The sequence below is a fragment of the Neurospora tetraspora genome, assembly GCF_033439725.1.
Source record: "Neurospora tetraspora strain CBS 560.94 chromosome Unknown B0H65scaffold_7, whole genome shotgun sequence".
Classification (NCBI taxonomy): Eukaryota; Fungi; Ascomycota; class Sordariomycetes; order Sordariales; family Sordariaceae; genus Neurospora; species Neurospora tetraspora.
The window spans coordinates 2,605,195-2,621,605 of record NW_026944389.1 but is presented as its reverse complement, the minus strand read 5'-3'; the positions used below and the strand labels follow the sequence as shown (position 1 = coordinate 2,621,605).

The following is a 16,411-nucleotide window of genomic DNA, read 5'->3' as shown; positions in this document are numbered from 1 at the left end:
TATGTTTTCCTCACAGTGTACGTCCCGTTATATCGTAAACACAGAGGTATATGAAGCTCTCAAGTTTTGATATACAGTAAGCACCTCACATCAACATGCACTGCGTGGGTTATGATGAGCGCCGCCGCGAGAGACTTCGGCAGGTAATGGGACGGCTGAGATCGGTTTTTTTGGTTTCGATCACCGGACCCGAAGTGAACGATGACTCTACCGAGCCCCAAAGAGCAAGAAGCGATACCGCTGCTCCATGAACCCCACAGATGGCTGGTTGACATACGTAAGAGGAAAAACTCACTTCGATCAACAGAAGCCCACCTTGTGCCCAATCACGATTTTGGCGAGGACGACCAGATGCATACGTACGGCAAACAAAAAAATGGTCTCTTCTAATACCGAAATTTTGGGGAGCATGTCGAAGTCGAACATCGGCTGGTAATTTTGTGACGACATGCTGCAAATCTGCCGGTGCTCTCCTGCCGTCACGGGCCTAACGGCATCGGATCAGCCCTAACAATGATGGCAGCGACGTGTCTCACGAGGCAAAATGCACCGAAGGCGGCCGATCGGCAGTGACGGAATAGGGACGGTGAAAATGCCGACACACGACACAAGACGGACGGGCCCCGGAATTGGTGACAGGAGACAGCATTTGTTGACAACTTGACATGGTTCAGGGGCCGATTTTTTGTGGTGATGCAAGGCCGTGCACGGTCCAGAACCTTAGGTAAGAAGACCCCACCCACTTTTTTTCGCCCGTAATATGATTGGTCATTGGCTGTGAGTCTAGACGAACTGGGCAAGCTCGAATCATCCCGTCCGGGGACCCCTCCACGGTGGTCGTCCAGTGTCCAGGGGACCCCCGTTGCCCCGCGCTAAAAGCTTGCCTGCCGGATATGTCGCGGTCCAGCGGCGCTGCGGCGCTGCCGGCCGGGGCCCTGCCAACTCTCGCGCTGGACCTGCCCCTCCAGGTTCTCACGAGTCACCGAAGACGGCATTGGACAATGGCGTGAATGCAGAAAACTTTTCTGAATCCCACCCACCCAGGCTGTCCCCAACCCTATTACGGGTACAGAGTGGCGGGCTGACGGCCTGGTGGGGCTCCTCGAGGCTGCCGAAACAAAAAAATATTTACCCCGTGGCCGAGTCCTGGGATCCTTTCTCTTCCCTTTCCTCTCCTCTCCTCTCTCTCTTCCTCTTGCTATCAAGCAGAGGCCATATCGAGCTTGGATAGTGAGGATATCGAGCTGAAACATACACACCAACATCATTTTGCCTTCGTTTCTCGCTCTCGCCCCCCGACGAAAACGAATCAGCTCCTGAGCTCTTCTTGACGAAGCTCTCACCATCTTTGACGTCCTCTCAACAACCGTCTTCCATTCTCGATTTTGCGCCGCTTTTTCACTATTTTCTTTTCCACTATACCCCTCTCAAAATAGTCGTTTCTCTCTCTTTTGTTTTTATACTCTAAAAGTTCACCTATTTCCACCATGGCCGCTACCGTCTACCGCCCTGCCACGGCCCCCATCGCCGATGCGCCCTGCGAAGGCCTCGTTTGCCTTGAGCTTGAGGATGGCACCGCCTACCAAGGCTACAGCTTTGGTGCGCCCAAGAGCATTGCCGGTGAGCTTGTCTTCCAGACCGGCATGGTCGGCTACCCCGAGTCCGTGACCGATCCCTCGTACCGCGGTCAGATTCTCGTCATTACTTTCCCTCTTGTTGGAAACTATGGCGTCCCCTCGCGGGAAACCATGGATGATCTCCTCAAAGATCTCCCCGCCCACTTCGAGTCCAACCAGATTCACATTGCCGGTCTCGTTACCGCTTCGTATGCCGGTGAAGACTTCTCGCACTTCCTCGCCACCTCCTCCCTCGGAACATGGCTCAAGGAGCAGGGCATCCCTGCCATGTATGGTGTTGATACCCGCGCCCTCACCAAGCGCATTCGCGAGAAGGGTAGCATGCTTGGCCGCATGCTTCTCCAGAAGGAAGGCTTGACTGTCAGCGCTCCTTCTCTCGGAGTCCCTGGCGACTGGAAGCCTCACTTTGATACTATCGAATGGGTTAACCCCAACGAGAAGAACCTCGTCGCCGAAGGTAAGCAACATGCCCCCCCCCCCCTTTGATAGGATAGACAGGCCAATCCTAACACACTACTTCTAGTCTCGATCAAGGAGCCCAAGCTCTACAAGCCCGATGACGCCACTGCCCTCAAGCACCCCTCGGGCCGCAACCTTCGCATTCTCTGCCTCGATGTCGGCATGAAGTACAACCAGCTCAGGTGCTTCGTCAAGCGTGGTGTCGAAGTCCTCGTCTGCCCATGGGACTACGATTTCTCCCAAGAAGAATATGATGGTCTGTTCATCTCCAACGGTCCTGGTGACCCGAAGGTCATGGACGCCACTGTCAAGCACATCTCTGCCGCCCTGCACAAGAACAACACACCCATCTTCGGTATTTGCTTGGGTCATCAACTGCTGGCCCGTGCTGCCGGTGCCGAGACGATCAAGCTCAAGTTCGGTAACCGCGGTCACAACATTCCCTGCACCAGCATGGTTACTGGAAAGTGCCATATCACCTCGCAGAACCACGGTTATGCTGTTGACGCTACCACTCTCCCCACCGGATGGCAGGAGCTTTTCATCAACGCCAACGATGGCAGCAACGAGGGTATCATGCATGTCGACCGCCCCCACTTCAGTGTCCAGTTCCACCCTGAGAGCACCCCCGGTCCCCGTGACACCGAGTTCCTCTTCGATGTCTTCATTCAGACCGTTGCCAAGTGCACCGCCGACAACACCCTCCTCCAGAAGGGTGTCGAATTCCCCGGTGGCACCACTGAGGAGAACGAAAGACTCCACCCCCGTGTTGATGTCAAGAAGGTCCTCGTCTTGGGCAGTGGTGGTCTCAGCATCGGTCAGGCTGGCGAGTTCGACTACTCCGGATCTCAGGCCATCAAGGCTTTGAAGGAGGAAGGCATCTACACCGTCCTCATTAACCCTAACATCGCCACCATTCAGACCTCCAAGGGCTTGGCTGATAAGGTCTATTTCTTGCCCGTAAACGCCGAGTTCGTGCGCAAAGTCATCAAGTACGAGCAGCCCGACGCCATCTACTGCACCTTCGGTGGCCAGACTGCCCTCTCGGTCGGTATCCAGCTCAAGGATGAGTTCGAGGCTCTTGGTGTCAAGGTTCTTGGTACCCCCATCGATACCATCATCACTACCGAAGACCGTGAGCTCTTTGCTCGCAGCATGGAGTCCATTGGTGAGAAGTGCGCCAAGTCCGCTTCGGCCAGCAGTGTTGAGGAGGCCCTTAACGCGGTCAAGGATATCGGTTACCCGGTTATCATTCGTGCGGCTTACGCTCTTGGTGGTCTCGGCAGTGGCTTCGCTAACAACGAAGCTGAGCTCGTTGACCTGTGCAACAAGGCGCTGGCAGCCAGCCCCCAGGTTCTTGTCGAGCGCAGTATGAAGGGCTGGAAGGAGATCGAGTACGAAGTTGTTCGCGACGCCCAGGACAACTGTATCACCGTGTGCAACATGGAGAACTTTGACCCTCTTGGCATTCATACCGGCGATTCCATTGTCGTCGCGCCGTCCCAGACTCTTTCCGACGAAGACTACAACATGCTTCGCACTACTGCTGTCAACGTCATCCGCCATCTTGGAGTTGTCGGCGAGTGTAACATCCAGTATGCTCTGAACCCCTTTTCCAGGGAGTACTGCATTATCGAAGTCAATGCCAGATTGTCGCGTTCTTCGGCCTTGGCTTCCAAGGCTACCGGATACCCCTTGGCTTTCATTGCTGCCAAGTTGGGTCTCGGTATTCCTCTGAAGGAGATCAAGAACACTGTCACCAAGGTGACCTGCGCTTGCTTCGAGCCGTCCCTGGATTATGTTGTGGTCAAGATGCCTCGTTGGGACTTGAAGAAGTTCACCCGCGTTTCTACCCAGCTCGGCTCTTCCATGAAGAGTGTCGGCGAGGTTATGAGCATCGGCAGGACATTTGAAGAGGCCATTCAGAAGGCCATTCGTGCCATCGATTTCCACAACCTTGGCTTCAGTGAGTCCAAGACTGCGCTCATGTCTGTTGATGACGAGCTTCAGACCCCGTCTGACCAGCGTCTGTTCGCCATTGCCAACGCCATGCACGCGGGCTATACTGTCGACAGAATCTGGGAGTTGACCAAGATCGACAAGTGGTTCTTGCATAAGCTTAAGGGCCTGAGCAACTTTGCCAAGGACATGACCAAGTTCACTGCCAGCGACATTGTTGGTCGTCCTGATCTTCTCCTTCGCGCGAAGCAGCTTGGCTTCTGCGACCGTCAGCTTGCCAACTTCTGGGCTTCCAATGAGCTGGCTGTTCGTCGCATGCGTCTCGAGGCAGGCATTACGCCGTTCGTCAAGCAGATCGACACCGTCGCCGCTGAGTTCCCTGCTTTCACCAACTACCTGTACCTGACCTACAACGCCAGCGAGCACGATGTGTCGTTCGAAGACCGTGGTGTCATGGTTCTTGGTTCGGGTGTGTACCGCATCGGTTCTTCCGTCGAATTCGACTGGTGTTCCGTTCGGGCCATTCGCACACTCCGCGAGTCTGGCTTTAAGACGATTATGGTCAACTACAACCCTGAGACTGTCAGTACCGACTACGATGAAGCCGACAAGCTGTACTTCGAGAACATCAACCTGGAAACCGTTCTGGACGTCTACCAGATGGAGAACGCCAGCGGAGTCTTGGGAGCTATGGGTGGCCAGACGCCTAACAACATTGCTCTGCCCCTTCTTCGTGCTGGCGTCAAAGTCCTAGGTACTTCTCCTGAGATGATTGACACTGCCGAGAACCGCTACAAATTCTCCCGCATGCTTGACCGTATTGGTGTCGACCAGCCGACTTGGAAGGAGCTTACCAGCTTCGAGGAGGCTAAGGCCTTCTGCCAAAAGGTCTCGTACCCGGTGCTCGTCAGACCTTCCTACGTGCTTTCTGGCGCCGCCATGAACACCGTCTACTCCGAGGCCGATCTTGAGTCCTACCTTCAGCAGGCTGCCGATGTCTCTCCTGAGCACCCTGTCGTCATTACCAAGTACATCGAAAACGCCAAGGAAATCGAGATGGACGCTGTGGCCAAGGACGGAAAGGTTGTTGGACACTTCATCTCTGAACACGTCGAGAACGCTGGTGTTCACTCTGGTGATGCCACCCTCATCCTGCCGCCTCAGGATCTGGAGCAGGCCACTATTCAGCGCATCGAGGAAGCCACTCGCAAGATCGGTGCCGCTCTCAACGTCACCGGTCCTTTCAACATCCAGTTCATTGCCAAGGACAACGACATCAAGGTGATTGAGTGCAACGTTCGCGCTTCGCGCTCTTTCCCCTTCGTCTCCAAGGTTATGGGAGTTGATCTCATCGAGATGGCCACCAAGGCTATCATGGGCCTGCCTTTCGAGGAGTATCCTGCCATCGATCGTCCTGCTGGCGGTGTTGGTGTCAAGGTCCCCCAGTTCAGTTTCTCTCGTCTGTCTGGCGCTGACCCTGTCTTGGGTGTTGAGATGGCTTCCACTGGTGAAGTTGCCTCCTTTGGTGTTGACAAGTACGAGGCCTACCTCAAGGCTTTGATGTCCACCGGCTTCAAGGTTCCCAAGAAGAACATCTTGCTCTCCATCGGTTCGTACAAGGACAAGAGGGAGATGCTGCCTTCTGTCGCCAAGCTTTCTGAGATGGGCTACAAGCTCTTCGCTACCGCCGGTACTGCTGATTTCCTTCAAGAGCATGACATTCCCGTGCAGTTCTTGGAGGTTCTCGCCAATGAGGATGACCAGAAGTCCGAGTACTCCCTCACCCAGCACTTGGCTAACAACATGATCGACCTCTACATCAACCTGCCTTCCAACAACAGGTACAGACGCCCTGCCAGCTACATCAGCAAGGGTTACCAGACACGTCGCATGGCTGTTGACTACCAGATTCCCTTGATCACCAACGTGAAGAACGCCAAGATCCTCGTCGAGGCTATTGCCAGGTACCGCGACATGGACATTGGCGAGCGTGACTACCAGACCAGCCATACACCACTTCAGCTCTCTGGGCAGCTCAACTTCACCCTTCAGGACTCGCTCTCCAGGCCTCACTCTTTCAAGAAGGCTCATGTTCTGTCCGTGGAGCAGTACACTCGCGCCGACTTGCATCTTCTTTTCACTGTTGCCGAGGAGATGCGCCTCAGTGTCCAGCGCGGAAACGTCATGGACATTCTCAAGGGACGCATGCTTGCCACTCTCTTCTACGAGCCTTCCACTCGTACATCGGCATCTTTCGAGGCGGCCATGAAGCGTCTTGGCGGTGAAGTCATTTCCATTGCCACGCAGTACTCCTCTGTTCAGAAGGGCGAGACTCTGCAGGATACGCTTCGTACTCTTGCCTGCTACGCCGACGCCATTGTTCTCCGCCATCCCGATGAGAACTGCGTTCACGTTGCCAAGAAGTACAGCCCGGTGCCTGTCGTCAACGCTGGTAACGGAAGCAGGGAGCACCCCACCCAGGCTTTCCTGGATCTCTTCACCGTCCGTGAGGAGCTGGGCACTGTCCAGGGCTTGACCTTCACGTTCGTCGGTGACCTTCGCTATGGCAGACCTGTGCATTCCCTGGTCTACTTGCTTCGTCACTACTCGGGAGTCAAGGTGCAGCTCGTCTCCCCCAAGGGACTTGAGTTGCCTGCTGATGTTCGTCAGCAACTGGTGAAGGCTGGCCAGCTGCTCTGCGAGTCTGAGACGTTGACCCCTGAGATCCTTGGCAAGACTGATGTCTTGTACTGCACCCGTGTGCAGAAGGAGAGGTTCACGAGCGAGGCGGAGTATGAGAAGGTGAAGGGTTCTTACCGCATCGACAACCAGACCCTCAAGCACACCAAGAGCAAGATGGCTATCATGCACCCGCTCCCCAGGAACGAGGAGGTTGCTGAGGAGGTTGACTTCGACCAGCGGGCCGCATACTTCAGACAGGTAAGATCCCCTTTGACATTGTTTCCGCTACAATGCGGCGGTCGAGTTCGTTTGCTGACAGATTGTAGATGAGATATGGTCTCTACTGCCGTATGGCCCTCCTGGCGTTGGTCATGTCTGGTTAGAAGATGGTCGTCTCTCTTTTTTTCATCTAGGGTTTTCGGTGTTCCGGTGTATAGACAAAAAGGGTTTGATTTCCTTTGTCGTGTCTATCTAACACAAAAAGAGTAAGAGATAGAACGCGTAAACGATTTCGGTAGACATCTTCGTTTCGCTTTGTTCTTTCTTTTTTCTCTCTTCAAAGTCCGCTTGAAGCGGCTATGATCTAATGATTCAAATTGAGTGTAATGATTTGTATGAATGATTGTGAATGATGCGTATGTTCGTTCTGTATGTACACTGTTGATCGGTGTGTATGCGTTACGTGCGTTACGTTCGTTCGTTTCGTTCATTCGTTTTGTATACGTTATGTATATACGTTTATTTCGTTTCTTTTTCTTTATATTTGTTTGTACATACATACGTTTGATACGTATCTTTTTGTATCTAGCTTAGATCTAATGCCTAATCTAATTGAATGACTCATCAACTTTTGTCTACTTTGTTTTGCCTTCGTTTCGTCCGATCTTGAAACTTGTGAAGATCTGGTGTTTCATCTGCAAGGAACAGATCTTTGGCAGATCCAAATGTCCATCATCTTGAACATCTCAATATTCGGATCAAAAGCCCAAACTACACATGCAGACGGCGGCGGACGCATACCGGCTTATGTATGTTTTTATGTGCATCTTCATCAGACGCCGCCCACCACTTCTCCAAGCGGAGTCTTTGATGTCCTGCTTCTTCGTTCAAGTTTTGTTTTGTCCACTTCAAGAAAACATCAAGTGGACTTGAGGCTGAATCTAGACTTTAGAGCCGTCTTAGTGATGGAAGCACTTTCGGGCCCAAGAGAGAGAGCTAAGATCTTGCTGTTACTTATGCTAAGACTTGCGAAAAGCGACTTGGGAAATACGAAATGGCCGGTAATTTATGCTTTGTGTTTGTTTTTCTTCGCTTCTATCCTTCCGAAGAAGTTGGTTCAGGTAGGGAAGGGGATAGTGCTGGTGAAGTATGTTTGCAAGATGGTTGGTGGCTGCGCTGAGTGGACAGATGGGTTAGGTGTTTTCTCCAATCTTTTTGCAATCAGTTTGGTCGAATTGAGATGACAAGGGATTTTTTAGGTTATTTGCATTCGTTCATTCCACGACGTACATATCACCAGTTGATGGATGAATTTCTAGGTAGCGCAACGGATCTCTCAAGATATCCAATCTTCAGGGGTCCAGGGGAACTTACAATGTCGATTTCGGCCCAGACGTCACTACAGCAGACGGAAGCCGTCCTAAATCCTTACCACGGTACCCAATTATTCTAGCTTGTTTGTAGTGCTCCCGATCTCGCTGTTTTGAGTTTTGCTCCAGTCCAGACTCCAGCAGGAGTTCAGCTTGCTCAAACCGTTCAGCTCCCGTCGTTATCTGATGAACGGACGGACCCACGCCCGGCCGGTGACGCTATCCCCGCTCGTTTCGGAGGGGCCGAAGTTCGAACCCACGCAGGGGCGGGCCTCACGGGCGGAGTATCGGAGTGGGTTGTTTGTCACTGACAGACGGAGCCAAGGGTGGACCGTGGAGCATGGGCCGTGTCTTTGTAACGGGGGGGGCGCCCGTGCTTGTATACAAACCCCTGGAAGTTATGATCGCCAGTCCGTCTTCATTTAGAGATGGGTAGTGCACTGACCGCGCGTCTCCCGTTTCGCTTTCGTAGCCCTTTTTCGCTCTTCACCCTTGGTCGTTCGTATCAGGATTCCGATGATGTCACAGCTTAGAGACGGGACGAGCGTCGAATGAACCGACCGACGCATTGGAATGTAAACTGCCCTTGTACATGGATGGATAACGAGGTTATGTGGTAGTCATGATTATACTATTACTACGACAAAGACTATCTGTTATGGATATGTACTGCTGCGTAAAGTAAGCTCGGTGATAATTATGCTTCTGATCGGATACGCCCAAGGCCGTGCGGTGCACCAGACATATCCCCGTTGGGGATGACCGCTTCTTCTGATCACTTTCAGTCTCCTCCTTTTAACTCATTGCCGATCCCTCCCTAACAAAGCCTTTCTTTGTGAGAGGCAGTAAAACAGAATACGCAAAAACTCCTCGATCCTGACAGGTATACCGGCCCAGAACCAAACAACAGATGATCCGCTCTCGCCCCAAAACGCCTAACCAAAAACTGATCATGCCCGCCCCTTTCGTCGTTCGTGCCTTCAAGTCCGTTAAGAGAATAAGCGCAGTAGCCTTCCGATGCTGGCGCTCGGACGTATGAATCGATGAATGCTGCTGACAGTCCCCTAATCCGCCGTATGGTTTTTGCTGTCATCGACCTATGACCACAGGTAAACGCCGAAGAATGGTCTTGACTGAGAGTCCGTGAAAACCGTGAGGGTATAATGCTGGTAAAAGGAAAATGGACAAATGGGAGTCCGAGGCTAATTATAAACCATCAAAAATCGTTCCCTCGTGCCTTTCGGCTCCGAGGGGCAATTCATTGCCCGTCCATGTCGAAGTCAGGCGGTGAGTTGCATTCAGACAATGGCGTTCCCGCCGGTGTCAACTGCAATCCCAGACCATAGACAGCCGCGCCCAAGCTTAAAAATCGCTTGTGTTGTTCTTTTTGAGATTGGGGTTGGTACTGGGATTGCGCCGCCGCCGCAGGGGGAGGAAGAAGCAGAGCCTGCCTTCCGGCGCGCTCCATATCATTCAGCGCATCCCCGATCAAGCGCTCATCCCATAGGGGAAGGATCCTGTAGTTCAGGTCCTCCATGATGCAGCGTTCCGTGATGTTGATCTGCTCGCACGTCCACAGGTTGTTACCCCATGCGGAGCGGTAGTATTGGGTCGGCGCGTGGGCATCCTCCAGGAACTTGACGGCGATGACGAGCGCACCCAAAACAATGACCTCGGGCTTGACGCAGTCGATGTGGAGTTGACTGGCGGCTGCCGCCGCCGGGTTTGCCGGAAGGGTGTATCGCTTTGACTGTTGCTGTTGCTCGGTGCCGGTGGTGGAACCTTCGCGGAGAGATGGCGGACAGCGCAGGCGCCAGTTCAGCGCGAACTTGGAGCTGAGAGAATCTAGAATACAGACGGCGAGAGCGATCTCGTCCTGCTTCAAGCCTGTGCGCGTGAGCAACTCGTGGACGAGGGACACAGAAGGCAACGCCAGGGACGCAGCAGGTGGGATGAGGTTGACCAGGTGAATTGCAGGGCCTATTTGATGGATATGTTAGAACAAGGTCGTAGAAAAACATAACAATAAACACTTACCTAATAGTTCCGAGTCGAGAAGTCCTCCATTTTCCACGAGTGATCGGGGGCTCTGTGGGACCGACGAATTGCGGGAGGAGGGGGGCGGTGTGGGGAGGTTCGACAGGGGTTGATAGGTACGGGCAAAATATTCCTCGTCAAAGTCGAAATCAGAGTCGTCGTCCGTCATGCAGTCGTTGTGCTCGTCGTGAATAACACGGTCTTCCACTGGGGTCGTTAGGGATGGCATCTTGATTAAAGATTGTCGTTATGTATCGTAGAGGTGCTGTTTCCCTTTTTTCCTCCTTTTCCTTTTCTTGCTCGTTCTTTTTTCCGGTGATTCTTGTTTTTGATATGATGGATGATATCCAGGGCTCACTCAGGGTCGCCGGGGTCCAGTGCTTCCAGGAGGGCACAACTGAGGGAAGCAGTTCCAAGGGCTGCTCATATTCACCCGGAAAAGGGACTTGATGGACAGTGACTTGAATCACGCGACGGGTTGCGGATCAGATGCGTCGTCTCACGGGAGAAGGCGGCGGAAGCGGTGTTGCGTGTGAGGTGCTATTATACACTGAATGACTGAAAGAAGCTGAGGCCAAGGTCTCCAACACGAGGTCTCAGGTCGTACACCTGTCACAAGGCAGACCGCAAAGGCGTTTGAATTCTGTAAATAATAAAGATGACAAGCTTGTCCAATGTAGAATACGTTGTGGGAGAGGATGTGAGCAAAGGGGGGGAGGTGGTGGGCATATATGTACATGTACCTGGACGGAGGATGGAAGCCAAGCGATGCAGCTTCATCAATGGTTCACCAGCTCTTCTCTGGGATGCAGAGAGGAGTCTAGAGACAGCGGCCAGGATCATTCCAAAGGGCCGGGATGGAGGCCGGGGTATTGGTGGAGGAGGTGGCTTGGCGGTCGTTTCGTCAGATGTTTCCTAGCGCACGTCGGTTAGAGTCGTGTCTGCACCTTCAGTGCCTGTGGCCCGTCTTTTGTCCGCCATGGAACCCTCCTGCCCTCCCGTCACCAACCCTCACCCTCAGCAGTTGTGGTGGTGCCAGTGGTGGTGTCCTGGTCCCTCGCCGTCGCATCCAGTGGCATCCACGACCACGGCATCTCGCTCGCTCCTACTCGCCAATTGCCCCCTGCTTGCCCTGCCCTGCAGCCCCTGTCAAATGCATGGGGCTCCAGCAGGCCCTAGCAGCCGACCAGCAGAGAAAGTGGAAGCGCAACCCGGACGAGCAAAAGACCCGACTCCCGTTTGGAAAGAGAGACTCCAACGACTCCAGCAGCGATCTCCGGCGGCCGGCTCTTTCCACTTTGCTTCTTCGGGTCTGCAAAAGGGCAATGGTGGCCCAGGTGGCAGTTTCTAACTTGAGAATTGAGGGTCACTTTTCGATGGAACCTGTTTCCACCTAACGGCATCAGATCCCACCGTGCGCATCCGATGTCCTGTCGAACCTGTGAGATGCCATCTCAGGTTAGGATTGTCAGGCACTCCAGGGCCAAGTCGATCAGGGATACGAGTTCTAAGTTTGTGTTCCTGGCCGCTTGGACACTGCTGAATGAACGGCGGGCATGGTGAATATCTCGTACACAATGTCACCTTTCATCTCCAAAGAGGGCAACAAGGCACACGAGGCGGCCCGGTCGGCAGATGATCGACACAGCATGAGCCATGAGGTAGGTATTTCTGGGATAACTCCGAGGCTCAGACATGCCAGCATTATCTGTTGCCCGTCCGTTTGTGTCTCACAAGAGGTATACGGTATACGGGCATAACTGGGCTGTCGAAAAGAAGACAGTCAGCCATCAATGGAGTTCCTGACAAACCCCACAACCACACAAGGTATGTAGATCCGAACATGGACCAAGCGAAATGGCGTGTTGAGGCGCAGAATCGTGGAGGCGGCCGCTGGAGCTCGGAGCCATTGGCACACAATGAAACAGCCGGACCGCCTTGGCCAGAACTCTTAGGATCACTTGAAAATTGAATGTCGGAATGTTCAGTCAGTGGACTTGCAGGAGTCGTTCGGTGGGGCCTGCCATCGTGAACGCCACTGGCATCCCAAGAAACAAAGTTCGGGGCGGCTCCGATGACCACGGCTGACGGCAAAGATGGAAAATTGCGAAGGTACATCGATATGGATGCCAGGGGCGGGAAGATCATAGAGTCTTCTCTGTCAAGATCCAGGTGATTCATTACTTGTTGGAGTGAAAAGGTAGATGGAGGCTGACGACTCCCCAATTTGGATGAAAGGGGTAGCTGCCGATAGTTGCAGGCCCTATAGAGCGGTCGCTTACCTTCCCACTTACATATATTTTTCTGTTATTACAGCGGTATGTCCAGATATGCAGGCGGCTGATGCCGACAACGATACGTCACAAAGACGGGACCATCATAACCAAGGGTTGAGGCCGGTTTATCAAGATGGCTTTCATTTAACAAACATCATCAACCAAGATTGAACATTCCGTCGCAACGAGCATTGGCTTTCGGTTATATACTGCCCCTACTACTATTCGCGCGGATGTGTGGCTGTCTTTCATCGACACTCCCACGCAGCATTGACAGTTCCTGTTTTCATTATTTTACGTTTTGACACATCATGTGCTTGTCTTTCGGGTAGGCGCAGAGAGGAGCGGGTTGATCGGTTCTTGCCTTTTCGACTATCACGAGAAAACATCACGTCACTTCCAGCCCTGGACCGCCATTCGGCATCTTTCCTCCGACTGTTCGCATTTCTATATCGTCTGCAAGAGGTCCCAGAGCTCTGACGATCAACGGAAGGGAGGGCTTAGGAACTCGAAAACTGAATCCAGAGCGGTCAGAGCAAGACATCACACCCACAGATAACCCCGCCTCATAAGTCGCAAACGTTTTCAAGGTAACTGTTACCGAAAACCCTCCCTGGAGTTTCCCTTTCTTTCTCGAGGGGTCCTGTAACCACACAAAACCTCAGCTGCTGAACAGAGCGCCACAACCTGCAGCTACCTCTAGGGCGATTATACCCACGCTTTCTCTTCCCCATATCCTGAGAAGGGCCGCAGGCCGACGCCTCAACGTGCCTAGCAGACCTGTAATTGGCCAGAAGAGTCTGGGGATAAATCCCATTTGAATGGGAAAAAGAGCGGTAGTCAGGCATTGGCTCGCAGTGCATATCCCCAAGAGGATACCTTCACACTTTTTCAGTTGCTGCTGAGCCAGCCGCCAGGACCGCCAACTTGTGCCAAGCGGCCGAACCACAGCGATGGTGAAACCGCCCTAAAAAGGAACAAGGGTGAAGGGAGGAGGAAAGAAAATTATTTAAGACAAAAAGAAGAGCCAAGAAGAGGTTTCACAGAAAGAGCGACCCAACGTCCCGGGACATGGCAGATGAATGAAAGGCTTTTCACTCCTCTTCAGGCCTTCAGGGTCCCTTCCTGGCGGGTCTTTTCGCTACACGTATTGGGAAGCTACCGCTCGTATTTATTTGGTGATCTCCCCAAGACTCCCAGAGAGAGTAAGCGCGCTCGGCGCAAAGCCTCATTGCCCCCCATGCCCCATGTCCCTTACTGTCGAGTGAGGTGGCCGTCCCTATCCTCATCTCACGTCAAGCGAGGAGGCCCACGAGGACTACGACAACGGTGGACACCATCTCGGCGGCTCTTTCGGTACCCGGAAGAGGTAGTTCGCATCACAGCGAGTCACGGTGGTCGCGGTGGTGGTCCCCTTGGCGTTTCTCTGGTCCCGGTACGGGTCGTACGGGTACGGCGGCGCCATTATAACCATTCCCGACGATTTGCGGCGGCGCTAATTTCAGCCTCTTCCGGCGGAACCAGGCTTAATTTGGTGGACAAGGCCGACGTACGGGCCCCGTCCTGTGTCCTGTTTGGGTGGCTTGGCTTTTATGTTATGTTGCTCGTCCTCTTCTGACTTCTCCAGTCTGATGTCGACTGCTTCTTGAATCACTCTGACGGCGAAGTCGTTGGTGAACGAATAACCCAAAAGGGAACTATAAAGGGGGGTTCTCGAGAGAGTGAACACTTGTTGGTTTACAGTTCTGCAACGACATTTCACAGCATGTCATCGTGTATCCATTTGGAATCATGCGGTTTCATCGATTCGTCCACTTCCATTCTCGTTTTTCTTTTCCTCCCAAAATCTCACCCAGCTGACTTGTTGGCTTGTTGGCTACACGAACAGAAAGCTTTTACCCACATGGCTTGCTTACTTACATTGAGAACGCATGATTATCGATTCCGACAACGGCTGTGGTCGACTTGACGGTTCTTTCAATTCCCGAAGTTGACGGCCCGGGACAGCACAACATTGGAAACAATTATAAACACTTCATCAATATAAAAACTCCATCTGCCGGCAGCGACGGTCGGGGTGTGCTTGGTTCACCAAACCTGGGTGACTACATATGAACCGAATTTTGCCTGAAGCTAACAAGAACCAGAATCACACACACTACACTCGCCGTGAGCATGGAAGCAGACACCTGAACACCAAAAAATCTGCTTTTGCACATTATCGAAGCCTAGACCATAAGTTCGGGTAAAAAATTTCTGCTTATATTGCTACCCCATCCTCACGGGCTATTCCACCTCCTACCTCCCACCACCGACATCTCCTCATCACACATCATATATTTGTTTCTTTCCCTTGCCTGAGCCGCCGTTACATCCTCCGGGGTGCATACCCCGACCCGACTGGACTCGAGCTGTAGTGCAGGGAGGTAGGTAACCTGCAAGCCACGTGTGTGACTCTCCGATGCTGTGATGTGATATTTGAATGTGAGCACAGCACATACATATTTTACAAACTATTGTGTGGTTGACAAAGGTACATAGTTACATCAAAAACAGAAAGCAAGAGGACCATACAAAATCCTGGACGCCGATCTCGCCATCTGTGCATGGAATTGTTCCAGACCAGAGGCCAGCTCCGATCGGTCGACCAACCAACCAACCGACCGACTTACTCAACTCACAGACGGGCAAATGGACCACCAACACAGACCACGTAGAAACCGGCCAGCAACCTTAAACCACGCTGGACGACCTCGCTGTCTACCTAGGTATTCGAACCGAGCCACCAACCAAGCTGACAATCACAACGCATCGGAACCAGAGTCCAAATCGAACCTGGTGTTGCCCATTTTAACTCAACCGACTTGACCCCCCCCCCAATCCATTTTGATTCAACCCACCTGAACCAGCGCTTGTCTCCTCCTAGGGCTGGCTGACTGGGCGAGACCGTGAGCCAGCTTCGTTAGTAAAACCAATAGTTTATATGAACTATTGGAAAGTAGTTGCTGCTTACTACTTGCGTTTTGCATTTTGGCTAGTTGGTGCTACGTGGTGGATAGGTAGCGATGAAGCCGAACAATGAAGCGAGCTGAGCTGAGCTGACTGCGCTTGTGAAGTCTTGGGTTGGGGTGAGTAGGGTTTTCTCTTTTTCAGTCTTTTTTTCTTTCTTTTCTAATTACGGTGTGTAGGTCAACTTCAAGAGCTCCATACTGGATTTTGATGATGTTTTTAAGGTTGCTGGTAGTGCTTTTTGACTATACAGTACATAATTGCGGCAATTCCAAACTGGAAGTGTACGTAGAAAAAACCATGGGTAATGTAATGCACACGCCTGGTTTATTGATGGAAAGTCCTCGAGTGTGAGTGTGCAGCGTGTCTCTATCTACCTACCTACCCATTCAATGAGCAACGAGGACAGACTGTCGACACGTCAGACTCAGGCGGAAGAGACGAGAACAGACATGAGTTCATGACTGCCATGATGGGAAGGAAGAGATTCAATAAAATTTCAAACGTCAACAACATCCCGAAAATGAAGTTCCACCAGTTTCTCACAATGACCTAAGCAAGCTATAAAACCCCAGAGCGGAAAAAAAAAGAAAAGCGCTACCTGCGAGCTGTTTTTCACACACTCCTCCTCCCTATCCCTATAAGAAAAGTGCCACATATCTAATCGCCGAGAGAGAAATACGGGGACCGGCCGAACAGCAGACAATCGGATTATTGTCAGAAGAGAAATACTTTTTGTTCATCCATCCCCGCTACCCTACCA

The 16,411-nt window shown here is 52.5% G+C and overlaps 2 protein-coding genes across 2 annotated transcripts; one reads left to right on the top strand and one right to left on the bottom strand.

Annotated features, from left to right (window-relative positions):
- Window positions 1-1,049: 1,049 nt before the first annotated feature.
- B0H65DRAFT_531462 (protein pyrABCN) lies at window positions 1,050-7,584 on the top strand. Its single transcript, XM_062828942.1, has 3 exons — window positions 1,050-2,094; window positions 2,161-6,995; window positions 7,064-7,584. The coding sequence occupies exons 1-3, from the start codon at window positions 1,488-1,490 to the stop codon at window positions 7,118-7,120; spliced, it is 5,499 nt and encodes a 1,832-aa protein (XP_062678704.1). The 5' UTR covers window positions 1,050-1,487; the 3' UTR covers window positions 7,121-7,584.
- A 1,917-nt stretch (window positions 7,585-9,501) lies between these two features.
- B0H65DRAFT_297573 (uncharacterized protein) lies at window positions 9,502-10,906 on the bottom strand. Its single transcript, XM_062823106.1, has 2 exons — window positions 10,364-10,906; window positions 9,502-10,306 (listed from the first exon to the last, which is right to left on the bottom strand). The coding sequence occupies exons 1-2, from the start codon at window positions 10,590-10,592 to the stop codon at window positions 9,585-9,587; spliced, it is 951 nt and encodes a 316-aa protein (XP_062678703.1). The 5' UTR covers window positions 10,593-10,906; the 3' UTR covers window positions 9,502-9,584.
- Window positions 10,907-16,411: the final 5,505 nt, after the last annotated feature.